The sequence below is a fragment of the Podarcis liolepis genome (genome assembly GCF_965112155.1).
Source record: "Podarcis liolepis genome assembly, chromosome: Z".
Taxonomy (NCBI): Eukaryota; Metazoa; Chordata; class Lepidosauria; order Squamata; family Lacertidae; genus Podarcis; species Podarcis liolepis.
In genome coordinates this window covers 33,221,612-33,247,731 of record NC_139570.1, presented here as the reverse complement: position 1 = coordinate 33,247,731, position 26,120 = coordinate 33,221,612, and the positions used below count along the sequence as shown (strand labels likewise).

General features: G+C 44.8%; 1 protein-coding gene across 4 annotated transcripts in view; it reads left to right on the top strand.

The window, feature by feature from the left end:
• The window catches only part of COL5A1 (collagen type V alpha 1 chain), a 184,710-nt gene that overhangs the window by 114,269 nt on the left and 44,321 nt on the right, over positions 1–26,120 (top strand). For all 4 annotated transcript variants that reach the window (XR_014521361.1, XM_083484933.1, XM_083484934.1 and 1 more), the window contains exons 22-31: positions 1,821–1,865; positions 3,239–3,292; positions 4,232–4,276; positions 5,263–5,316; positions 6,879–6,923; positions 9,297–9,350; positions 15,426–15,470; positions 17,920–17,973; positions 19,235–19,342; positions 21,033–21,086. Coding sequence is in view for 3 of the 4 variants with exons in the window: in XM_083484933.1 (XP_083341059.1) it covers positions 1,821–1,865; positions 3,239–3,292; positions 4,232–4,276; positions 5,263–5,316; positions 6,879–6,923; positions 9,297–9,350; positions 15,426–15,470; positions 17,920–17,973; positions 19,235–19,342; positions 21,033–21,086 (558 nt within the window). In the remaining variant the exon portion in view is untranslated. The remainder of the gene's footprint in view (positions 1–1,820; positions 1,866–3,238; positions 3,293–4,231; positions 4,277–5,262; positions 5,317–6,878; positions 6,924–9,296; positions 9,351–15,425; positions 15,471–17,919; positions 17,974–19,234; positions 19,343–21,032; positions 21,087–26,120) is intronic.

Below are 26,120 nucleotides of genomic sequence, written 5' to 3'. Positions count from 1 at the left end.
CTGCTTGGCAGGGGGTTGGACTCAATGGCCCTTGTGGTCTCTTCCAACTCTATGATTCTATGACCCCGAGCCTAGGCTTCCTTCCCGCACCCCGCTTTCCGAAGACCGCACACCAGTTGGGCCAGTACATATTCCCCTCCCGTGACTGGAGCGGAATAGCCCTTTCTCTTCTTCCCCAACCCTTGTCATTGGAGGAGTCCCTCAGTCCCTCGCTTTGCTGCCTCCTCCCCCCCCCCAAAGCTTGGAGGTTCCCCGGCAAGGGCGAGGGAAAAAAATTGAAAGTTACACTTTCGTGCGTCCCTCCCGGCATGACGCTGCGCGCTGACGTCACGGGGCTGTAATGGTGGTGTGCCTCGAGATTTTTTTCATCAAACAAGTGTGCCTTTGCCCAAAAAAGGTTGGGAAACACTGATTTAAGTAATCGGAGAAGAGCAATAGTGCATTGATGTAGTATTGTCCCTGGGGAGCTTATGGGAAATAAAAATGGGAGCAGGGGCATAGGTCAGTGGTCAGACAGTTGCTTTGCATGCAGAAGGAGCCAGGTTCAATTCCTAGAGGCACCTTCAGGTGGGGTTGGGAAAGACTCCTTGCCTGAAAACCTGAAATGGTGCTGCTGCCAGTCAGTGTAGTTAATTCTGAGCTAGACATCCTACAGATTCGCTGCTAGAGATGTGAGCAGGCAACAGTTTCCAATCCGTTCTGTGTTGGTCATGCTGTTTTTGTTCCACTACAGTTCCACTTCCTCTGAAACCTATACTAAGGTTACCAGACATCCCCGTTTCCCGGGGACAGTCCCCGGATTTACAAATCAGTCCCCTGACATAATCCATTTATTAGGAGGAAGTTGAAAAGTGCCCCCGGAGTCACTGAAAAAAATCTGGTAAACTTAACCTATAGTATGTCCCTCTGTCCTCTGTGGCTGAAACCTATGTGATAAATCATGTGATGAATTTCAATGGAAGGGAAATGTCAATAAAACGTTGCAGAAAATTAACACAATTAATGGAGCGATAGTGACTACCACTCACAAACACAGGATTTCCTATCTTCCTACGTTTGCAAGCTCTCCAAGGGGGCCATTCCTGCCTCTGTGCCTGTTGATTGGAAGGAGAGAGTGCTGTGATCCCTGCAGAGAGATGGCATCCAACCTCTTGGAGGCTGACTGATTAGGGCAAAATGGGACACTGCCCCACTATTCTTGCTCTGAGTTTGGCCAGCCTCCACCCGCTTTCCTTCTTATAGAATGTGTGGCTCTGGCTGTCATTGTTTCTGGCTCTGGCTCCCATTTGCTGTGGCTCCTGTTGGTCTTCTCACCTTCTGTCCCCGTGGGAACCAGCCTCACTGATCCAAGGTGGTGTGGAGTCTCCTCGGCTGGAAGTTTTTAAGCAGAGGTTGGATGGCCATCTGTCAGGGATTCTTCAGCTGTGATTCCTGCATTGCAGGAGTTTGGACTAGATGACCAATGGGGTTCTTCCCAACTCTGCAATTCTCTGATTCTACGTACCTCATCTGTAGCTAGAGGTGATCATGACACACTGGCAGTTCTGTTACAGCACAAATGGGGAACCTTTGACCCTCCAGATGTTGCCAGCGTACAACTCCTATTAGCCCCTAGCAAGCATGGTCAATTATGGGAGTTGTAGTTCAGCAATATTTAGTGGGTCAACATTTCCCCACACCTTTATGCCCTGTGTTTTGGGAATATTAGCCAGTTAGGAAGTTGGATCAGGTCTGGAGCTTCTTGGTTCTGTTTGATTTTCTCAGAAGATGCTGAAAACGTCTCACTTTGCCTTGATTACCTATATTAAATTTCCTCCCAGGGCATAGCTGGCATGGATGGGCAGACGGGTCCCAAAGGGAGTGTGGTAAGTTCTTTCCTCCACTCTGTTTAACTATCCAGGTTTCGTGTGTATGTGTTGTGTAAATTACATTTACTAATTGCTTTCCTGAGCTGCGTTCGTTTCACAGCCGGTGAATGTTCAAGGTGCTGTTTTCTGGAAGGAAATGGTTGCTAATTAATTTTTAATTTGAAATTGATTTTCCAGTAGTGTTGCACATCCCTTCCCTTTGTGCGGGCAATATATCAACTAACACACTGGGGTAATTTATGGGCATCAAAACAGCCTTACACCAAATGCCAGTCTCTCTCGCTCCTTCTTCCTTCCTCCCCCCTCTCATTCTCTCTGATACACATAGCATTTGTCAGTGTGCTGGGTTGTATGTATGACTTATTCATCCCATACAGTAGGGCACTGAGAAGGAACACTAGAATTTGTGGCCACCTAATGAACTTAATGTTGGAAGATTCAGGACAGATTACAGAAAACCATCTTCATGCTGTACAGTTAAAACTATGGAACTCACTCCCCTAGGAGGCAGTGATGGCCACCCGCTTGGATGGCTTTAAAAGAGGATGAGACATGTTCATGGAGGAGAACAAGGCTATCAATGGTAACTAACCAGGATGCCTATGCTCTGCCTCCCCAGCTGGAGGCAGCAGCGCTTCTGAACACCAGTTACAGGAAAGTGCAGGAGGGAAGAGGGGTCTTGTGCATGGGTCCTGCTTGCAGGTTTCCCATAATGAGCACCACTGCGAGGACAGGGTGCTGGATGAGATGGGGCCCCTCTGGCCTAATCCTGATGTTCTTGTGTGATGTTCTAATCAACCCCTTTCATTAGGAGCAGAGGAGAATCTCAGCTGAGTTTGCAGCTAAGTGCAAACCCTACCCAACTTGGATGGCTTTAACAGGGTATTGGACAAATTTGTGGTGGCTGCTAACCATTAAGGTTACGTTCCACCTCCACAGTCAGAGGCTATAATGCTTCTGAATACCAGTTGTTGGGAATCCTGCATGTGATTCCTGCATTGTCTTGAGCTAAATGACATTTTGAGCCCTTTTAACTCTACAGTTCTATGGTTCTATCTATGATTCTATGAATCACAAGTGAGCAGAGTTGCTATTCTGCTCATGTCCCGCTTGGGGGCTTCCCATTGAGGCATCTGGTTGACCACTGTGAGGACAGGAGGCTGCACTAGATGAGCCATTAGCCTAATCAAGCAGATTTTTCTTATGTTCTTAGGGACCTAATTTAACCTCAAAATGATCCTTGTACAATTGAACAATCCTCTACAATGCCCTGTCTTTGTTGTAATTGCTTTTGGGTTTGTCTGAAATTAATGAAATGCACAGTGTTTTCTGGGCATATGGATTTTAAATTTGGTCTTCTTCTTCTTCAGGGTCCTCAAGGTGAGCCGGGACCCCCAGGTCAACAAGGAACTCCAGGTGCTCAGGTGAGAGAATGCTTTTTGAGCCAAGTGAAAAGAAAAACCTTTGTGTCCATTAGATTGAAGTGCATGATGCAAAATTGGGGGTCAGTCATCTTGCTGAAGGATTGGAAAATGGAGATCAAAAGGAGTTTCGTTTTCCTACTGTGGTTTAATTGCTGTGTCAGGAAACTGCTGCATTTAGGGAAGCAACAAAGCTCAGTGATAGGACACCTTTGTTGCAGGCAGGAGATCCCAGGGTCAGTCCCTGGTATCTCTAAGTAGGAATGAGAAAGACCCATTTCAAAGTGCTGGTACTGACGTATAAAGCCTTAGATGGCCGAGGACCTCAGGACCTCAAAGACTACGTATCCTCATGGTAATCATCCTCTGGGCCCCTTCTTCACGTGCTTCCTCCATGAGAGCTCCAGGGGGTGGCAACACAATAAATGGCCTTTTCTGCAGTGGCTCCCCATTTGTGGAATACTCCCCAGGAAGGCTTGCCTGGTGCCTTCATTAAATATCTTTAGGCACCAGGAGAAAAAGTTCCTCTAACCAGGCCTTCGTTCTATAGTCTTATATTGAATGGGGGGGTAGTGGTTTGTTTTTGTGTTTGTTTTTATTATGTATTTTGTGTTTTCATTTCATATTTTTACGTCGTGAACCACCCTGTGATTTTGGATGAAGGACCATATACAAATTTAATAAATAAGAATAATAGATTTATATGTGTTATTTTATAATGAGTTAATTTAATCATTGTTACCGAACACCAAATGTTATCAAACTGTTCACATGCAGCAGATGTACATTTTCCATAGTTCTTAGTGATCATAATTTTTGCTGCTGTTATAATTTCCTGATCGTTTTCAGAGATAATATCTTTCAAATAACAGAATACAACAATTTGGGCTTCTTAGGGTGTATGCTATCCCTATGTGTCTAAAATATCCCTTTGTTTTCTAGGGTCTTCCTGGTCCTCAAGGTGCAATCGGTCCACCCGGAGACAAAGTATGTTAATTAAAAGTAGTTGCTCTTTACAGTATTCTCTGCTGCTCTGAGTGCATATTCAGTCTTTGAATAAGTGTTTGTTTCCATGTTCAACATCTGTTTATTAAGATTTCTGGAGACTGTTCAGACTTGATAGAATCAACCCCAAAACAGTATGTTGTATTCTTGAGTTGCAACTTAGCCAAAGAGTGAGAGACTGAAAACAGAAATCAGCCTCTGGTGAGAGGTTGCTTCTGTAGGGTAAATATACAAAGGGACGCCCTGGGCTATCTTTGTTCATGAACACATGTTCAAAGTGATGTTCTAGCACATACAAATAAACCATTACGGTTCCATCAGTCTCCACACAAAGAACTTTCGCTCCGAGGTCACATCCACACCACACATGTAAAGCATATTTAAGACCCCTGGCTTCAGCAAAAGAATCCTGGGAACTGTAGTTTACCCCTCATGGAGCTACAATTCCCTGAAGCCTCAACAAACAGTATTGGTTCATGCATTGGTTACTTCAAGACTGGATTACTGCAATGCACTCTGTGTGGGGCTTCATCAAGTGCTTGATCCAGAAACTGCAGTAGGTGCACAATGCTGCAGCACAATTGCTGAAGGAGTGAGGCTTTGTCAACATATAGCATCTGTGCTCAGAGATCTGCACTGGTTGCCCGTTTGCTACTGGGTCAAGCATGGGCATAGCCAGGGGGTCAGCTGCCCCCCTAAATCAAGAAAATATATAAAAATTCTTAACTAACTGACCAATTGCATCACAGATAACTTGGTTCTGCCCCCTCCCATCCCCTGTGGGTCTACTCTGAGTATAGTCAGTGTTGAATACAATCTATAAGATTGAATTGAGATACGATGAATCGTGTCAAGGATCTTTGTAGTCAGAACACTATCAGCAAGGCAGATCAGGTTGATGATGCTTCCATGGTGGACATCAGTTGTAGAAGTGACTCACCTTCCTGTTTCCTTTTTCTCTCCCTTAGGGTCCACTGGGGAAACCTGGACTTCCCGGTATGCCTGGCGCAGACGGTCCCCCGGTAAGCCTTCTTGGGGATTTTTTGTGACCTTTCTTGCTCCCAGGGCAAGGCTGGGGAACCTTTTTCAGTCTGAGGGCCGTGTTCCCTGGTCGATGATCTTCTGGAGGCCACATGCCAGTGGTATAATAATAATAATAATAATAATAATAATAATAATAATTTATTACTTATACCCCACCCATCTGGCTGGGCTTCCCCAGCCACTCTTCCAGCCACTTTGTTGGCGGCTTCCAACAAAATATTAAAATACCATAATACATCAAACATTAAAAGCTTCCCTAAACAGGGCTGCCTTCAGATGTCTTCTAAAAGTTTGGTAGTTGTTTTTCTCTTTGACATCTGGTGGGAGGGCGTTCCACAGGGCAGGCGCCACTACCTCAGTGTCTGGGCAGAACGATGGGGGTGGAGACGTTCCTTCAGATATACTGGACTGAGTCTGAGGGCTTTAAAGTTCAACACCAACACTCTGAATTGTGCTCGGAAACGTACTGGTAGAAGTAAAAGTCAGAGCCTCTCCACCCTGGGAGGCACTATCACAGTTAAAGGATACAGTCAGACAGAGGCAGCCCAGGAAGGTGTGAAGCTGAGCTGGTGAGAGGTTTGGCATCAAGAGAGTTTGGAGGGCCACATTCACACCCTGGGCCTGAGGATCCTCACCTCTGTTGTAGCAGGCAGCATTCCCTCCTGGGTGACCTTCCGACAGCAACATCCCAGTTGTGGGCAGGGCCAGGGGGAAAGGGGGAAAGGTGGGTGGAGCATTCAATTGTATTTTTGTACAGTAGGCTAATATATACTAAACTTACAAACTCCTCTTAAACTGGAAGCGTGCTGAGAGTTTGCAGACATGTTCCATCCAGCCAAAAACATTTGGGGTATGAAGTGGGGCCAGTGGGGTGTGTTGCCTGGGGAGAGACTCCCAGGCTCCAGATAGATAGACCTGTAGGGCCACATTTGGTAATACAGTGGTGCCTCGGGATGCGAACGGGATCCGTTCTGGAGCCCTGTTCGCATCCTGAATGGAACACAAGATGTGAAGGCGCAATGGCGCATGCGCAGGTCGCGTTTTGCTGCTTCCGCGCATGCGTGTGATGTCATTTTGAGCACCTGTGCATGCGCAAGCGGCAAAACCTGGAAGTAACATGTTCCGTTACTTCCGGGTTGTCGCGGAGTGCAACTCAAACACGCTGAACCCAAAGCACATTCAACTCGAGGTATGACTGTAGTGGAAAGTGCCCATTTTGCATCACTGCCTGATAATGTTCTGTAGAGTGCCATGCCTTGAGTCCAATTTCCCTTGGAAGATCTAAATCATTGTTCTTCAGCATTGGGTAGGTGAACTGCAATTCCCATTGTCCCTGTCCATTAACTAAGCTGTCTGGGGATGTTGGGAAATGTAGTCCAAGAATGGATGGGAACCCAAGATTGGCGAACACGGATCTAAGCCAGTTTGGGAGGAACCACTGATCTAAGTGACCTTATGGGGTTTATGCAGGGTCAGGCGGCCATTCAGGTAGTAATACATCAGCTGATGTAACCCCCCCCCCCATTTTTCTTCACAACAGGGTCACCCTGGCAAGGAAGGTCCACCTGGTGAGAAGGGAAGTCAGGTACGTATCTAGCCTACGGACAACCTTCAGCATGCTTGAATTGTGTTCCTTAGTTAGAAGTGTGTGTACGAGGGGGAGTTTAAAGACTGGGACTCAATAATCTGTGAGATCAATATCTGAATGGAACACCCTCCCACAAGAAGCAGGGATGGCCACTAACCTAGATAGCTTTAAAAGAGGATCAGACAAATTCATGGAGGAGAGGGCTATTGGTGGCCACTAGCCCCAATGGCTTTGTTCTGCTTCCACAGCAGACTAAGGCAGCCTTCTGAGTAGAAAGGCCTGTTTCTCCCTCTCTCATTAAACTGGAACACATGAGCGTAAGAATAATAGATTCTAAGAATAGAATCATAGGATCATAGAGTTGGAAGGGCCATCTAATCCAACCACCTTCAGTGCAGGAATGACAGCTAATGATGGAGTCCAACAACATCTGGAGGGCTACGAGTTCCCCACCCCTCCCTTAAGCAGAATGGATGGAGAGGTCTCCTAATAAGCCCCTACAGAGTGAAAGAACACAAGGGAGAAGAGGGAAGGGAGTCTTCCACTCACCCCTTTCCATTTTAAGGCTACAGGGAGGTGTCGCCTAGCCTTATAGCAACATGAAGGCCTCTCAGTAGTCTCTGTTGAGGCCATGGGTCTGTTTCCCTCCCTCTGCCAGCTGCTGCACCTTAGCACAAGCAGGTCACAGGGGGTTGGTCTAGATGACTCTTTGGACCCTTCCAAATCTATGATTCTATGGTTTAGCTCCCTCCTCTCCAGCATGAGGGTTGACCATAATTTAGAAAGCTTTGCTCAGGGACTTCAATTATTTGGCTGGCCAGTCTCCACACCCCATCCATTTATTTCCAAAGTATTTCATTATGGGTGTGTGTTTGCTGAGCTGATTGAAGTTCAGAGCAGCCTTGCCTTGGGACTGAAAGAGAGAGAGAGAGAGCCATGAAGAAATTGCAGCTGCGACTTCACTCGGAGGGCGTCCTGTCCCCATCTTGGCTGCTCACAAGGACAGGAATCTGCAAAGCGTCTGCGCCCACAGAATCCTCAAGCAGGCTCATCCATCATGGAAGTCACTGGCAGGGCTGGAAGTCATTTAGCAAATGGCAGGCAGTCCGCAGGTGTCCCTGGGATGGGAGAGGCTGCCACATTCTCTGCAGATTGCAGGACAGGCTGTCTTGACCTCGGAGCAAAAGCGGCCCACCTAAGGCTGTTCTCGTTGACTTGGATATGAGATGATGGAGACACCTGGGGGGTGACGGTGTGGGCTGGTTGGGGATGGAGAGGAGAGAGGCAGCAGGCACTTCCTTTCTTCAATCTGAGGGAGAACTGGAGCCAAAGTGGAAACCATGTCAATGTGTAAAAATATATATTTTCACATTGAATGGAGGGAGGGGAAGCAACGAGGACTGGGGCATGAGGGGTGAGAAGCTTGAGAAGTACACTGACACACACTTTTTGTCTGTCTGTTTCTCTCCCCCCCCCCCCCAATTTTCTCACACACTCATACACACTTTCTCTCACACACCCTCTCACACACATTTTATCTGCTGCACACAGAGACTTTCACTCACTCAGTCATGCAAACACCCACACACATCCACACACCCACACACACACCTGCCCAAAGGGGAAGAGAGTGTTACTGTGGGAAGCCTCTGTTGGTGCAGCAAATCGGCCTAAAATAATTCCTTAGGAACAAGAATGCAGAAGACAAATGCATAGCGCCACCAGAGCAGTTTCTTGTTTAAAAAAAGAACGCCCAGAATACTTTTAAAGGGGTCAGCGGGGACTTCTGTTGTTGAAAAATCATTAATTTATGAACTGTGCTTTTAAAACACCAACACCCACACCAACACCCACCCACACAACACAGCTGGAAGTCAGTTTGAAAAGTGAATCATAGAGAGCTGTGTTGTGAACAAAATTCACAGAGATAGATTTCAAAGGGCCCTGGCTGAGTGGGTAGAGCTCCTGCCTTGCATGCAGAAGGTCCCAGTTTTAGTCCTCATTAGCATCGCAAGACATGGCAGAGAAACAAAACCGTAGAGAGGCACTGCCAGTGTAGGCGATACTGAATGGGAATAAGGCAGCTTCTTGTGTTGCTATTTAAATTAGCCCTTCAGAAAATTCAAAACTATGAGGACTAGAATCTTGCTTTATTTCTATGGGAAGGGACACAGATCAGCAGTAGAGCCCCTGTTTTATATGCAAACTGTTCCAGGTTCAATCCCCAATAGTATTTCTAGGTAGGGCAGGAACTCTCCTTTGTTTGGGATTCTGGAGAGCTGAAAGGATGTTTTCTCTGGGTGGGGTGAGAGAATGAGAATTACCACTGCTGAATAAAACCAGAAAAATCTCTTTTTGTTTTAATCGTAGGGTCCAGCTGGCCCCCAGGGCCCAATTGGATATCCTGGCCCTCGTGGTGTAAAGGTAAGAAAGTGGAGGGGAACAAACCTTTTGGTTCTGCTGAATACAGAGATGCCCCTGGAAAGCAAAACATTCCCCTTCTGACCGAAGCACAGAAGGTTGAATGAGCACTGGAAGAAATCTTTTGCGACCTGGGTGAAAAAAATGGGTGTTCCTGCCCCACGCATCATCACTACCATCTGGTCACATAACATGAGAATTGGTGCTGAGAAACTGGAGTTAAACAGGAGTGCTTGAAGATGCCTTTGTGATGCATTGCAGGTCTTGTCATAAAGACCTAGTTCACACCTAAGGAGAGCTTTGTTGAATTCGACCAATGGCCCATCTTAGTCCACCATTCTGTGGTGAAAAATGTGTCTCCAGGTATGGCTGGGAAAGACCTCTGCCTATAACCACCTACCTAAACAACAACAACAACAACACAAGGCCTTGAAAATTAAATTAGATTAATATTTTCTGTATTTTTTCCAGTTAGTTCCTTTTAAAAACAGCAACCCTCTTAGCACAATGGTTGGTCTTTTGCTTGCCGAGCAAATAGGAATGTTTTCACAAAATGTTGTATCCTCAGCAAAGGCAACCCTAATGCCTCCCCCGCCCCCTGGCCTGGCCCCTATTTTTAAATTCATTTGGTTTATTTTTCTCTTGGTGAAAAGAGCAGACCGCCAATTGCTTACGAAAGAAGCTGCCTTCTGAGTGGGGGGAAGGGCACCCTTCCTCTGAACCGGCACAACGCATAATTTGATCTTCCTTTCCGTTTGATCAGAAATTTCTTTCCTGCCACCTGAGGGATGAGGCAAGCTCCTTGACGAGAGCTGATAGTGCAAAAAAGGCAAAACAAAAACCCAAAGTCTCAATAAGAGAAAATGTCTTGGGTAAAAGCAAGAGAGTGCGTTGCAATGGTGTTGCAAACCAGCTTCTGGAAACCAAAGGAGGCAAGAGCGCTCTTGTGTTCGGATCCTGCTGGTTGTTTTCCTTTGGGGCATGAGGTGGGCCACTGAGAGGACAGGATGCTGGACTAGATGGGCCTTTGGCCTGATCCAGCAGGACTCTCCTTAGACAACTACTGTGATAGCAGAACCTCCATGCTCAGGGGCAGTCACCTTTTGAGTACCAGACAATGGGGGACACACCTGGAGAGGGCTCTGGCACTCAGGTCCTGCTTACGGGTTTGCCATTGATGCAACTGGTTGGCCATGGTGAGACCAGAAGGCTGGACTAGATGAGCCATTGGCCTGATCCAGCATATGATGGGGTGCATCTGGTCAGCAGCAGGTATGTTCAAAAGCAGCTGGAAAGAGAACCATTGGCCCTCCCAGTGTTGCTGAATTCCAACTCTCATCAGCCACAGAAGGTAGCATGGCCAATAGTCAGGGGCAACCAAGGGTTGTAACCACCCAGAGTGGCTGGGACAACCTAGTCACATAGGTGGAGTACTCCTACTACAACTACCCAACTAAGTTTTGCACATTAATGCACCTGTTATTTTATTTAACAACATAAAATGCCCTAAAGGAAAGCCCTCAAGCATCCAAGCACCAGAGCATTCTCCACTCCTTTGGTTTCCACAACTGGTACTCAGAAGCGTTTGCCACATTTGACCATGGAGGTGAAGCATAGCCATTGTTGTTACTAGCCATTGATAGCCTTATCCTCCATGAGAGAAGTTGAGGAATAGCAGCTCTTGCATAGGGTAGCCACAGGAGAGGAGCTCTTATGCTCAGGTGCTGCTTGAGGGCTTCCTACAGATTTCTGCTTGGCCACTGTAAGAAGAGGATGCTGGACTAGATGGGCCATTGGCCTGATCCATCTTCAGGGATCTCCTTAGGTTCTTAAGATGGGCAGCGCTCTGCACTGCATTTTGATATTATTATTATTATTTTAAAAAAACAACATATGTATGCAACAGTACCTTAGAGAGCTCCTATTACTAATGCATCACATCCACTTAAAGAAATAAGACCAAGGATTTGAAACTTTGGAATCCAGGAAGAATAATTTCTGACCGACTGATCCTTTTTCCTCCCACTGGACTCTCCCAAGGAACGGCAGATGCCTCCTTCCTGTCTGCTATTGGCTTGATGATGCTCCCTAGACAGAGCCCCTTCTTGCAGCCTTTGCCTTCCTCACCTTTCTTGGCACCGCAACAGCCAGCTAAGAATTTTGTAGGCTTTCAAATCTATTAATATTGACTACATTCTATGCCAAGCAAGCTCCCCACTCCCACCCCTCAAGCCAATCCCTAGAGAAGCTGGCAAGATTGTTGAAATACATGTTAAAATGTACACTGAGCCTGCCTGTGGATGAGATTCCAAAGCTCTCTCTCTCTCCTTCTCCCTCCCTCCCCGCCCCTCTTTCTTGGGCCTCTACCCAAAGGGCACAAGAAACATCAAGTAGGCATTAGTTGGAGTAGTGATAGGAATTGGCTGCCAATTCAGCCAACAGGGGTTGTATCAAAGTCTTTTGGGCCATGGTTCAATGGCAGAGCAACTGTTTTGCGTGCAGGTCCCAGGTTCAATCCCCAATGGCATCTTCAGGTAAGCCTGGGAAACACCTCCTGCCTGAAACCATGGAGAGCTTATGCCTGTCAGCAGGGGTAAATCTTTCACGCGGCTCAAAGACCCACCTTTGCACATTTGCACACACACACACAGGCTGAGAGCCTCAATGGCAGCCCTCTGGAGATTTCACCTGGGGCAAAAAACCTGGCTACACACACAGAGAGAGAGTTATGGCTCTGCCTGTGCGTGTAAACAACACTGAATTAGATGGATGAGAGCTCTGCCTGTCTGTGTAGACAACACTGAGATAGATGGAGCAGAGGATCTGACTTGATATAAGATGGCCTCCAGCTTCCCATTTAATTCAGAACCATGAGGACTAGAATACTTTGTTTAGGAAAAGGTCCATAGCCCAGTAGTAGAACATGTGCTTTATATGCAGAAGGTCCTGTATTCAATCCCCAAGTGCTTTGCTAGGTAGGGTTTGGAATATCCCTTGCTTGAAATCTTGGATAGCTACTGCTGCCAGTCAGTGATGACAATGCAAAGCTAGATGTGCCACTGACCTCATTTGGTATGGACCTTAGTTGCAACTGGCAGCCAAATAAACAAGGATTCTCTTACCTTTGTAGTGTTTGCTTGATTCTAATGGCAGGCATGACACATTTGTGCCACAAGAGGGGGCTTGGCCAATTGAGTCTCCCCCAACTTCTCCTTAATGCAAGTCTCTTTGATCTGCCTTAGAGAGAGAGGTGTAAATTATGAGTGGAAGAAACTCACCTACCTAATACAGATCACAGCTTGAACCCCCTTTTTCTTATTATTATATTAAATAAAGGGGTTAAATAATTCACAAGGAAAAAAGTGTTTAAAAGAATCTGTATGTACAATGGAGATGGCTAAGGAGGTTTCCTCTTAGCTATGGGAGCAGCCTCAGATTCTGGCTTCAAATCTTGGAAGAAAGGCTGGCTGAGGGCAGCAGGAGAAACTGGAGGCAGGAGAGAGGAGGCAGCAGGAGAGGGGGCACAGGGGGGGATCTGCCCCCCCAATCAAGTAAATAAAAATACATATACTTAACTAAGAATAGAAATTGTATAAATTTCTGACAGATTTTTCTGAGCACTTAGTGTCAAAAGAAAGTAATTTAAAACAACTGTTGTTGAGACAATTCATTTTGAATTTGCCAGACAGCCAGACAGAGGATGATGACAGGTGGGTGTCCTCCCCCCCCCCCGCCCCAAATCCTGGCTATGCCCATGGGAGGGAGTGCAATCCTCTGGTTCCCAATTTACTCATAAATCCCGTGATTCCCAGTCTTCTCATTTTAAATCTCATGTCTCCCGATCTTCTAGTTTTAAATCCTGAGGTTCCCAGTCTTCTATTGTGTGGACTGTTCTTTGTAGTTCATGGAAATCTTTAATAAAAAATTATTTCAAAAAAGCAATCAACCTGCCACTTGCTTAGTTCCTAACTGCTGTTAATTTGTTTTGTTATTCAGTTTGCATTTGCCTTGTTTTTAGGTCACATTTTTCTCACATTTTGCATCTGGTCAATTATTATTTATTATTTATTTATGTCATACGAATTATATGCCATTTGATCGTTAAAAATACCCTCAAAGTAGATTAGAAAAGGATAAAACAAGAAAACCAAGGGGGGGGATCACAACCATACTTTTGTATGTTTTAAAGTGTGGTTGTGAATTTTTCTTGATTTTATTTTTTAGTATTATTGATTTTATTGTTTAGTATTACTATACTAAAACATATTAAAAATCCCCTGAGCTTCCTAAGCAAATTGGTAAGTGAACTTTATATTGCTCTAGACACAAAGTAAGAACAGGAGTGCCTAATCTTAAATTATATTCTAATACATTTCAGGTTAAAAAAATAATGCATATTCTTAATGATTCACTGGAGATCCCATGGGTTCAAGTAGAATCATTCTGCACCCTTCCTTCAATTAATGCTCTGCCTTTTAAAAATCTTCCTTGGGTACAGATTGGGAAAATATACAGCCCGTTTCTTCAACTGACTTTTAGGGCATCTTTTTTTTCCAAAAGACCAAGCCCGTCCTGTCTCTGCGTGTGAATGTTTGCTTCTCTTGGTGTATGTTTTCAGCAGTTGAAATATTGCCCAATATGTTTTGTTTTGTTGTGTTATCTTGGATACTTTTAGTTGTATCCTACTCATAGTAGAACCGTTGATTTTGCTGTCGCTTTCCATGAAATTGACTATCTCTTTCAGCTACCCTGTAGATGTGTAGATAATTTATTACGGTCAAAGACCAGCTCGCATAACACAATAAAAACAGCGTTCATAAAGATAAAATATACAATTAGAGCAGTTTACCCTGTAGCCTGATGCTATATGAAGAGAATGTCAAATTCATGTCAAATACTTCCTCCTCTTCATGGCAGAGGACCATAGCTCAGTGGCAGAGCATATGCTTTGCATGCAGAAAGTCTCAGTTTCAATCCCCAGCCTCTCTACCTAGGGCTGGGAATGCCCTCTTGTCTGTAAACCTAGAGAGCCAGTCTGTGTAGACAACACTACACTAGATGGACCAGTGGACTGACTCAGTAGAAGGCAGCTTCCTATGTTCATCAGAAGCACCCACAGCTAATCAATAGAGCAGCTGCCTTGCATGTAGGTTCCAGTTTCAATACCTGGCATCTGCAGATTGGGCTGGGAAACCCTGGAGAGCTACTGCCAGTTAGTGTGAATAGTACTGAGCTAGAAGAAGGTAGCTTCCTGTTAAATTCAGCTGTTCACAGCCAGTAGTGGTGTAGTGGATAGAGAGCCTAGGAGACCAGGGCTCAAATCCCCACTTAGCCACGCAGCTCACTAAGTGCCCTTGGGCCAGTCACTGCCTCTCAGTCTAAGCCATCTCACAGGGTTGTCTTGGAGATTAAATGAAGACAGTGAGAACATTGTATTCTAGCTTGAGCTTCTTGGGAAGAAAAGGTGGGGTAGAAATGCAGTAAATAATTAAACTTTGAGAACTAGAATCTTAATATATATATATATATATAGGCACAGGGGTCAGCAAACTTTTCCAGCAGGGGGCTGGTCCACTGTCCCTCAGACCTTGGAGGGGGCCGGACTATATTTTGAAGGGGAAAAAAGAATGAATTCCTATGCCCCACAAATAACCCAGAGGTGCATTTTAGATAAAAGCACACATTCTACGCATGTAAAAACACACTGATTCCCGGACCATCCACGGGTGGGATTTAGAAGGCGATTGGGCTGGATCCGGCCCCCGGGCCTTAGTTTGCCTACCCATGTTTTAGGGGAATGGCCTTCGTTCAGTGGGAGCAGTTCCGTAGTTCAATCTTTGACATCCCCAGGTGCAATTGGGAATTTCCATTGCCTGAAACCTCTGGGAGTGTAAACCATCCTGAGCAAGAAAGGACAATGTTTTGACACCATATAAGGCAGCTTCCTGTGTTCACTAGGAGTTTTAAACCATCACTAATGAACAAGTCATGTTTCTTGCCCCACCTCCATTCTCTCTGTGCCAGACTTTACTAATTTATTTTGATGTTGTTTCTCTCCCCCTCCCCACCCCCACAAAGGGAGCTGACGGCATCCGTGGCTTGAAAGGAACCAAGGGGGAGAAGGTGAGTAAATGACCATTAGTTAAATGACACTCTCTCTAGGAAATGGACCACAGAAGGCTGGCCATAGCAGAATGTGGCCCTCGTGCCAAAAAAAGCTTCCCCATCCCTGATTGACAGTCTTTCCTATTCCTTGGTAACAAAAAAACCAAACCCAAATTGTGGGGGAGGGGGAACTTCTGCAATGCCTGTATCCCTAAATGCAGACTTCTGTGATTAATTTGCATGATAACCCTCGATGCAGAATTTCCTTGCTATGGAACCTGGAGGTCTTAACACAGAGAGGTTTCCTTTCATATTTTCTCTTTGCAGAGCGGAAACCACACACACACACACACCCCGATGCGACAGTCCCAATTACAGCTATAGATGTTTCTGAGTGATGCCGTTTGCAGAACGAGCTTAGGAGATTCCCTGGGAATTTGGCATGTGCAAAGGACTTAACAGCCAGAGGCAGCAGCAGCAGCATCTATTAAAATGCTGTGTTTAAAGGCTTTTTTGACAAGGAGGCTTTCTGTATATTTTCAGGTACACGGTTATGTTCTCCCGAAGGATGAGCAGAGGCTGTGTAATATTCCAGCCTGGTCCAAGCTTTAAATCCCCCTCACTTTTCCCTTTGTTCATGCCCATAGTCCATCACAGGGAAATCTGACAATTATAAGCAGGAAGCCCAGCTACCAGCAGCCTCCTCAACCCCCCCCCCTATGTTGTTTTTTCATTACCACATCCGCATTTTAGCACCTGACAGGCTTGCTTTAGGACTTGATACACTATCGATTGGAAGTCTGCGGTTAAAACCTGGAAGAAATATTAGTGCTGTCCTCGAGCTCTCTCTGAAAAGACTGGCGCGAGATGGCCTCGATGAAAATGATTTGTTGCTGGAGTGCCGGCAAGTTCCTGGTATTTATATCAGTTGAACTGACAGTCCTGCCTTCAGCAGCTTGAACAGACAGAGGGCACCCCTGGGTTTTTTAGTTGGGGGGGTAGGCAATGGTAGGGAGCCTTCGACAAGGTTCCTACACAGAAATTGATCGGATATATTGTTCAGGCCAAAGGTTTCCCTCTGAGAAAACATAGCCTTACACTACAGAAGCTTATTTCTGGGAGGTGGGAGAGTGAGGAGGGGCACACTGCTATGTTGTTGCTGTTGTTTTTTTTATCATCACAGTACTAGCTGGTCCTCCTTTGCCCCAGGCAGGACCTGGTTGCTGTGGAAACGAGGCCTTCCTTTCTTCCCACTGGACCGAAATATTACCTGCCTTACCTCTGTGTGGGAGATAAAAGCCTCTTTGAGGAGATGGGGGGCAGAGAATCATTTCTCCTGAGAAGTGGGTTTAATAAAAAGAACATTGGGGTTCCTCAGTAGCTAATTGGGCTACTGAAGGAAATTCAGGAAGGAAATCTGTGCTACAGGGCAGGCATCCCTAGTAGGCAAGCTGTTTCCTAAAAGCAACATGGGCTGTTGAGGTGGAGGGAAGATTGAAGATCAGGAGTAGGTAATATGATACATCTCCCCAAAACTGCAGCACCTCCCATTAACCCCAGTGGTAAGGAATGATGGGAATTGTAGTCTTTAATGTGAGATCCTGTGTGGTGCAGTAGTTACAGCGTTGAGTTAGGACCTTGGAGAATAGGGTTCAAATACTTAGTGATGAAACTTACTGGGTGACCTTGGGGCTAGCCATAGTGTCTGAGCTCCCTTGGTTGTGGAGGGCATAGATAAATCTGAGATGTAGGGGGAGGGTTATGATGTCCATCACTACAATGGAGGATTCCTTGAATAGAAGTGTGGTGCCACTTCAATCCTTCCCTCTATCCTTTAACTGTGGAGAACCCTCAAATATGACTTCAGTTGATCCAAAATGCAGTGGCCAGATTCCTGGCGGGGATTCCGTTTAGATCTCTCACAACCCCTGTTTTGAAACAGCTGCATTGGCACACTCCTCCATTGTCTCCAACCCATAACTATGTGCCAGTTCATTTCCAGGTCCAATGAAAGGTGCTCACACTGATATTTAAAGCCCTAAACGACTTATGCCCCAAATATCTGAAAGGCATCTTTCTTTCCTACAGACCCTCTCAGGTGCTGAGATCAGCAGAGGGAGTGCCTCTTGGTAGTTCCTCCACTCTCAGCTTTTTACCCCCACTCTGCTGGGGGTGGGGTGGCCCAAGGGAGGCGCCTTTTCTGTGGTGGCCTCTAAGCCATGGAAGTCCCTCCCCACAGAGGTGTGCCTGGCACCTTCATTGCACAGCTTCTGGAAGATGCTGAAGGTGCACCTCTTTTCCCTGCCTTTTGGCACTTGAGGTGTATATTTTTAGGGTCCACCTTACTTTTGTAAGTCATTTTAAATTGTTCTTAGTATTGTATTTTAAAGTTGTCACCTGTTATGGGACCTTGGGGTGAAGAACAGGTAATTAATCATAATGATGATAATGATTTGTCCTCATCCAGGGTGAAGATGGCTTCCCAGGTTTCAAGGGCGACATGGGCATCAAAGGAGACAGGGTGAGGTTTTTTTGTAAACATGGTCTTCAAAGCTGGTCGTGATACTGAGGTTGCCACTGGGATTAGATCCCAGAGCTGCTACCCTAGAATAACCCCTTCTGCCTGCAAGAACGAGGCATTCCAGAGTGTTTCAGAGACATAAGCTTTCACTTCCTAGAATCATAGAATTGGAAGAGACCACAAGGGCCATTGAGTCCAACCCCCTGCCAAGCAGGAAACACCATCAGAGCACTCCTGACATATGGTTGTCAAGCCTCTGCTTAAAGACCTCCAAAGAAGGAGACTCCACCACACTCCTTGGCAGCAAATTCCACTGTCGAACAGCTCTTACTGTCAGGAAGTTCTTCCTAATGTTTAGGTGGAATCTTCTTTCTTGTAGTTTCCTGCCTGCTTCTGAAATTCATCTGAAGGTATACAGATCCTCTGGGAAGGGACAGTTTTTCTCTAGACAGTGACAGAATCTGACACTCCCTCCTTCAGACAAGGCCTGAAAGTTGGAGAATAGGAAGTATGTTTTGTTGCTGTGACTTTCACATAACTTATGTTAACTTATAGCAGGGCAGTCCAGGAACTGCAGGCAGTTGAAGATGGGATCTCCAGTCATGGGGCAGGGATATATGGATTCATTGGCTCTTTCGGCTTGCTAGCAGTATAGGATCTGCTGGGGGCAGGGTCCTCATCCATTTGCTCCTTCTCCTCCTCCTCCTCTTTGGAGACCTCAGTTTCCAGGTCTGGGCAGGGCTGAAAACTGACACCTTGGTAGTTCATTGCCAAAGCACACTTGGTAGGGATGTGGGAGAGGGCCTTCCCAGTGGCAGCTCTCAAACTTTGGAATTCCTTCTCTAGAAAAGCCAGACTGGCTTCCTCAGTGCTGTCCTTCTGCCACCAGTGAAGACCATTTTATTCCAACAGGCCTTTGGGAAGTGACTGTTTTTAAAGGAACACGCTCTTAATAGGGCTGTGTGGTCTTTTATTATATGCATTTTAATAGATATTTTTATATTGTTTTAATTGTGTTAAAGTTTAATTACTGCTTGATTATGATATTTGCTTTTTACGCTTTTTGTATTTTATATGTGTTTTGTATTTTTATCTGTAAGCTGACTTGAGTTCTGCTCTGGAAAAATGTTGGGATGTTGTTGTTGTTGTTTTGCAATTCTGTTTAACATCACCCTTAAAAATTAACCTACAGCTTAATGGTGAGTGTGAGATGGGCTTTGTAAAGGATCAAGAAATTCATCTCTTTTCTGATTCTTGACAGGGGGAAATCGGACCCCCAGGTCCACGAGGCGAAGATGGCCCTGAAGGGCCAAAGGGTCGCGGAGGCCCCAATGGTGACCCTGGTCCTCTGGGCCCTGCAGGAGAAAAAGTAAGAGCACTATGTGAATGGTATTGGGGAGCATGTGATGAGTTATGATAGAGCAGAGCTTGCCAGACTTTTCATGTTGGTGGCACACTTTTTAGACATGCATCATTTCGCAACACTGTAGTCCAGTTTTACTAGCAAACCAGAGGTTAAACTAACCCCTTTCCAGCTCTGGGAGGAGTGTGGGGAGCGTTCGCATGGCACTCCTATGACACACATAGGAAAGCTCTGTGATAGGGTTTTGAACAGTCAGAATTTAGGATTTATTCTACAGCATCTATGTCTGTTCCAATCAGACTTCCTGCTAGTTAAGAGATTTGCGTCTTCAGACCCAGAACCCCCCCCCCCCAAATAAATTCACACTTTACTCAAATTTTGGTTTTTGGCAGAATTTAGGCCACAACTTTATTGATTACAGAAAGTGATTGGTTGCATAGGCTCTGGTTCGACTAGCTCCCTGCCATGCAGGTAGCACTGACCCAGGGTTCCAGCATAGGTCAGCCAAGGGTGAACACCTGGATAAGTGGAAAGCCGGGAACAGGCTGTCTCCACCACCCAAATGTCCCCCTGGACTCAGGCACAGGCACAACTCCCTCTCTGGGTTGGCCACACCATCGAGTCCCTGGATGCCTTTAACGGAATACCTTTCACATAGGAATGGTGAGAGCGTTCTCCCATCCCTATCACCTGAGCCAGAGCCTATCCGAAACCTTGCAAGTTGTGACGATTTGCTACGCAGCAGGCAGAACCCAAATGTCAACAGCCAATCAGCCAAGTGAGAGAAATTCCTGCCATGCCCCTGTCCCAACAACAGATGACACACGACGGCATAGCATGGTCAAGTGCAAAACCCTAAAAGTAGGGAGAGGTGGGTGAGTGTTCAGAATGCACACGCCGAAAGAGGAAGCTGTGGGTCACATGCATGAGTATAAATAGGCCCCTCGAACCATTTGGATTGCGTCCCATTGACCAGTTTGCACCCAGCTACGAGGGACCTTCCAATCGGGTGTTGTGGCTGACCACAACACAACACAGGGTGTCGGTTTCCAGGTCTCACCGCAATACGTGCCCTCTTTAAGGGAGGACCCGATATACCAAATACTACCTGGATCGTTTTACTGGTGCCACTGGTAGTGTCTTGTCCAAGCAGAACTCTCTAGGTTCAGGAGACCAGGGGTGGATCAAAACCTATTCTGTTATTACTGTTACTATTTCTTGGATTACCCTGGAACCATGAAGTCGGGTAGAGAAAGGGCTGCCCATCATTCACCCATCCAATGCTGGCCTAGTCTTCATTTTGGATCATGTCCCAAAGCCAGGGATTCCTTCCCACCCCAAAAATACTTGAGCTGTGTCACAGTTTTAGTCAAAGCAAATGAACTGAAACTAGCAAACCAAGGTTAGTCAGGTTTTTTTTTAATTTTAATGGGTCTATTTGTCCTACTCAGAGCAGACCCACTGAAATTAATGGCTCTAAGGCAGTCATGTCCATTAAATTCAGTGGATCTACTCTGAGCAAGGCTTGCACTGGGTACAACCGCACCACCCTGTTCTGAATAAGACGAATGATAGATACAAGTCCGTTTTTGGTATTGTGTAAGCATAAAGGTTAATTCTGAAGTTAAGATAAATATAGAGTTCCCCAAATAAAACCTGTTCGCTTCATTTCTTAAATATTGGTTTGTTTTTACAGGGCAAGCTTGGCGTTCCTGGGTTACCGGGATATCCTGGGAGACTTGGCCCCAAGGTAAACCTTGTTTTGTTTGTGGAGAATTATCTGTTTGGGATGCTCACATTAGAAAGTTTCAGAGATTGCTATACCTCTAGGAAGAAGGTCTTGTATCTGAGAGATGCCTCTCATCTCAAGTTTCTTTTTAAATTGTCCGTATTTATCCTCCTGTCGGAATGATGTATGGTCTAGCAGTGGAGCCAATGGTGAGAGTTTGGGGGCCAGAACTGAGTCCTAGTCCCTCCATTCCAGCAACCTTTAAAAATGGAGTATGGATCTTTCTCCACTCTGTCCGGGATAGTTTTAGGAAAGGAAGTGCCCCTACTGATGGTGAAGGGGGAGGGGCCTCAATGTGCACCCATGGAATGTCATTTTGTTCCCTAATCAAGGGGATCTGAGATTTAATCTGAAATGCTCCAAGACGTCCCTTATTATGACATTTCATAATTTATTCTAGATTTTTTCCCCTGAATGAGACAAATAGAATTAGCTTTCATTGCGATTTTTAAGCAGAGAAGAGAGAATACAGATGAGCAAAACCTGAAAAAAAATATGAGAACTTTAGAAGAATAGACATTTTAATCACAGCTATCCTGCCAAGCCAACTGAGATTTGAATGCTTCCATTTCACCAATTCTTGGGAAATATCTTTGAGCGAGTTTTATAGTTTCTGCAGCTAAGCTGCTTAAGATCTGATGTTAAATTAATGCCAATATATTTAAAGGCACCGTGAGCAATACTAAATTCTGATTGTGATATTAGTTGTTCAAAAGTCATTGTGGGTAAGTTAATTGGAAGAATGGCAGATTTTGCATAATTTATTTCCAGTCCCACAGCTGCATGAAATGCATTCAATTGTGTTTTGAGTGGTTGGAGTGCATTAAGAGAGTCAGAAAATTAACCAGTGTCATCAGTGAACATACTGATTTTGTGCTCAATATTTCTCATTTTTACACCCTAAATAGTTGCATCTGCCCGCAAATGAATGGCAAGCACCTCTATCACCACTACAAAGAGCAGTGGTGACCTTGACAAGTGCCCCTATTGAGGTGGATGGGTTTGGTGTCATACCCATTTACTGTAATGATGATGTTAGACTGTAGGTAAAATTGATTGATCATATGCAGGAATTGCTTACCAAATTGTCATTTAGATAATAAATATTTTTTAAAGTGCCATTGAATTCTGTCAATGACTTTGAAGGCATCGAGAGAAATTAAAGTTCCAGACGAGTTTTGTGTGTGGAGCTCATGAATAACAATAAGGATTCTCCTTACTGAGTCTAATATATTCCTGTATGGTATAGAGCCAGTTTGGCCGGTTGAAATATATTGTCCAATAAAATTATTAATCTTTTCAGCCATTACTGCCGTGAAAAGTTTTGCACCAACGTTAATAAGAGCAATAGGTCTATAAGAGTCCCTGGTTTCAGCAATAGGGTCAGTTCTGAGGTTCACCATGTTTGGAGAATTTCACTTCAATCTAAAATTGAATTAAATAGTCTAATTTACCAGAGTGAGAGCTCCATTTCAAATGTCTTATAACAGGCATAGGCAAACTCCAGCCCTCCATATGTTTTGGAACTACAATTCCCATCATCCCTAGCTAACAGGACCAGTGGTCAGGGATGGTGGGAATTGTAGTCTCAAAACATCTGGAGGGTCGGAGTTTGCCTGTGCCTGCCTTATAATATTCCCCTGAGGAGCCTTCTGGTCCTGGTGATTTGCCCAATGTTAGTCTTTTTATTGCTTTCTGTACTTCCTATTGGGATATTGGTTGACTCAAATAATCCCTGTGTACCTCCGACAAAAGGCACACTTGAGAGAGATAAAGTTCTAGAGAGGATTGTGAAGGATTGTCGGGATGAGTACAGGGAAGTATAATGTTTTTGGAAGATTTTACCAATTACCAAAGTATCAATGGCCCTTCCTGGAGGCTTTCATCAAACACCGGACTATCATAATTGGTATGATACAGAACCAACTTTGCCAAACATGCAACCTTTAGCTGCCCTGGGAGCAGAAAGCTCCACTTGTGCAGAATCACATGAGCAGTAGAGATCTGCCACACAAATGCCCAGGAAAACATGGGAGCAAGCAGGGGCAATCAGCTTTACTCCAAGCCTTCCATTCCCATGACGGGATGATAAACACAAATACAAGTACCTTAAATATTTTGACACTGTATAACTGCACTCTTGATAGATGAATAAAACAGAGAGTATTGTGATCAAGTGTGTGGTGTCCTGTTTATCTTGTTTATCTTGACGTTCCAGGGGAGATTGCCTTTTCCTAAGTTGTGAGAGGGCACCGTCAGCTACGTTAACCGATGTTGAAAGTTGAAGATCTTTTAGCATATTTTCAGCTGGTTGGTTGTCACCCAGCACACACTGTCTGTGCTGAGCTATTAATATTGAAAGGAAAGCCTCAATGGTAGGCAATGCCAGCCTCCTTCAGGGCAGCTGTATAAGGGCGAAAATCTCGTTGCTGGGCGAGAGTGACCAGACCAGATTGATTTCTTGAAATATGGCAGTGCTGGATTCTTCATATTTTAAGCCCCTGATGTTACAGAGTGCTTTAAATGTTGTAAAGTCTATAATGTTTAAAGCAGATGACAATATTACGCGAGGCTTCACCCATTTTGCTTCGGCCTCCAGGGACTCTGTGTGCCCTCTCCACATCTGCTATTGACATGGTGGTATTTATATTCAAAGTAAGTATCCAATCCACCAAAAATTGAGCCACATATCTCCTTTCCTGATTCTCTCGGTAGGCCTATGTTTTTTTGGGGGGAATACATCTATTTCTGTCTGATTGTTCCTCGAGCTTCAGGGCACGATCCTCCATGGCCTTATGCATTAATTGTATTTCAGATTGATTAGTGGTTGCAAGATTCAGCACTACATTTGCACTTTGAGAGCTGGTTAATTAGAAAGGCTTTTAAATTTCTGTGAAAATGGTGCCAATGCTGTGGTCTAGTCACACGTTAGGGCATGGCAGATTCTGTCTATGTATAGTTACAGGTAGGTAGCCATGTTGGTCTGCCGTAGTCGAAACAAACAAACAAAATCCTTCCAATAGCACCTTAGAGACCAACTAATTTTGTTATTGGTATGAGCTTTCGTGTACATGCACACTTCTTCAGATACCTTCAGATACCTGTCTTCAGATACATATCTGTCTATGTAGGCATCTGAATCTCTATTGGCCTGCATAACTGCTGCCACTTTTCTGCCATTTTGTGGGCAACCATTCCCATTAGACATATCGGTGTCTGAGGCCTTGTCTGAGTCCTCAGATATTGAGCTTTGAGTTTGCTCAGACATTAGATCAAAATGTGTGGACTTGAGTTTAGATCCTCAAAATCCTTGAATCATTACTGTTCCCATGTGTTAATTTTTTTGCTGTTCCAAAGCCTATGGTTGTCCCTCAATGCGATTATCACCCTGTTGTGTTCAGAGATGTAAGATTATGCTGCCATTTAGCTTTGCAGTTAGCTATGCCACCCCCCACCCCCCAGTTTTAAACACAAAAGCAATTTTAAATAAACAGATCTTCAGAGCCTGCAAACCTTTTGCAAATCTCTAGGAAAATTTACGCTCATAATAAATGCCTCTTCAAGACGAGAGCTCGTAGCATTCAAGCTGCCTCATCAACCTTAAATTATTAAGCAGGGATGCTACTCCAGGCGCCAGGAGTGCACACGAGAGATCCGACAGGGTACCAGGGGAGTAAGGAATCAAAGCATCCCGGGTGATGCCGCTGTAGGCACTCTGAGGAAACCCTTTGATGCCGGCATCGACTGCCTCCCTCTCTGTGCTTCCACTCTGAGCAGTCTTAAGGAGGAGAGCGCCAAAGCCAGGCTCCCATATTACTCTCCATGCAAACTGTTAGATAATTAATTAAGGATAATGATTACAAAGGCAGTGCCACTGTAGCATAAAAGTGGTGGCCCCATTTCTAGGATAAAAGGGGGTGCCCACCCCATGCTCACTTTCATTTTGAGTGGATGTCCACAAATTCTCTTTTTTAAGAAAATGAGAAATAGCCTGTGCTTTGATTAGAAATCTCTCTCTCCCCCCCACCCCCATATTTTATCACAGCCTCTAGAGATACTGTGTGTTTGGAGCAATGTTAATGTTGTTGTTTTTCTTTGATATTTTTTTAAGCATGGTGTTTTATTATTTTTAATGCTTGACGGGTGGGGGACAGATTTGTTTGATGTTTGAGACATAATTAACCAGGAAGATTCGTTCCTTGCCTGTATATATTTCACAGAATCATAAAATCATAGAGTTGGAAGGGACCCCAAGGCTTAGCTAGTCCAGCCCTCTGCAATGCAGGAATCAGAGCTAGATAATATTGTTTGTATCAGTCAAGTAATATTCCACATAGCACTTCCAGTGTCCTTTCAATGTGTTTCCTCATAATGGGGCAAAGTCACCTATCATGTTCTTCTCTGTGAAGATGACATTCGAAAAAAGCATCACCCATAGTTTTGACTACAACATTGGGCAATCTTTTGGGCCACCTCACCTCACCATGCCTTGGTCTGGGAGGACTCTACCATTTCCTTGTTTGTCCTGTTGCAATTGGATTCAATAACTTTTTTTTCTTTTAATCATTTTTCTTTTATTTTGACAAAGTAATAATCATAAATAAATAAGAATAAAAATGTGCACCCCACCACCGAGACCATTCCATTGTAACTATAAAACCTCCCAAAATTTCAACACCTCTTGCGATGGTTTTAACAGTACAAATTCTACAAACACCCTCCATATCTCCTCAGAATCATTTCTCCTGCATATTCCCAGTCTTACCTTAATGGCACATGTTAATTTAATGGCACATGTTAATTTATCATTAATAGCTATATCCCAGACCTCTTTATACCATTCTTCCATTTTATATTCTGCTTTCCCCTTCAACTTCCTAGCTATAATAATTTGTGCAGCTATCAATAAATTTGTGAGCAAGTCCTTCATAGCCTGTGAACCTTCCACCCCATTGTAAATTAATAATAATGCTACCTCTGGACTTTCAGCTTTAA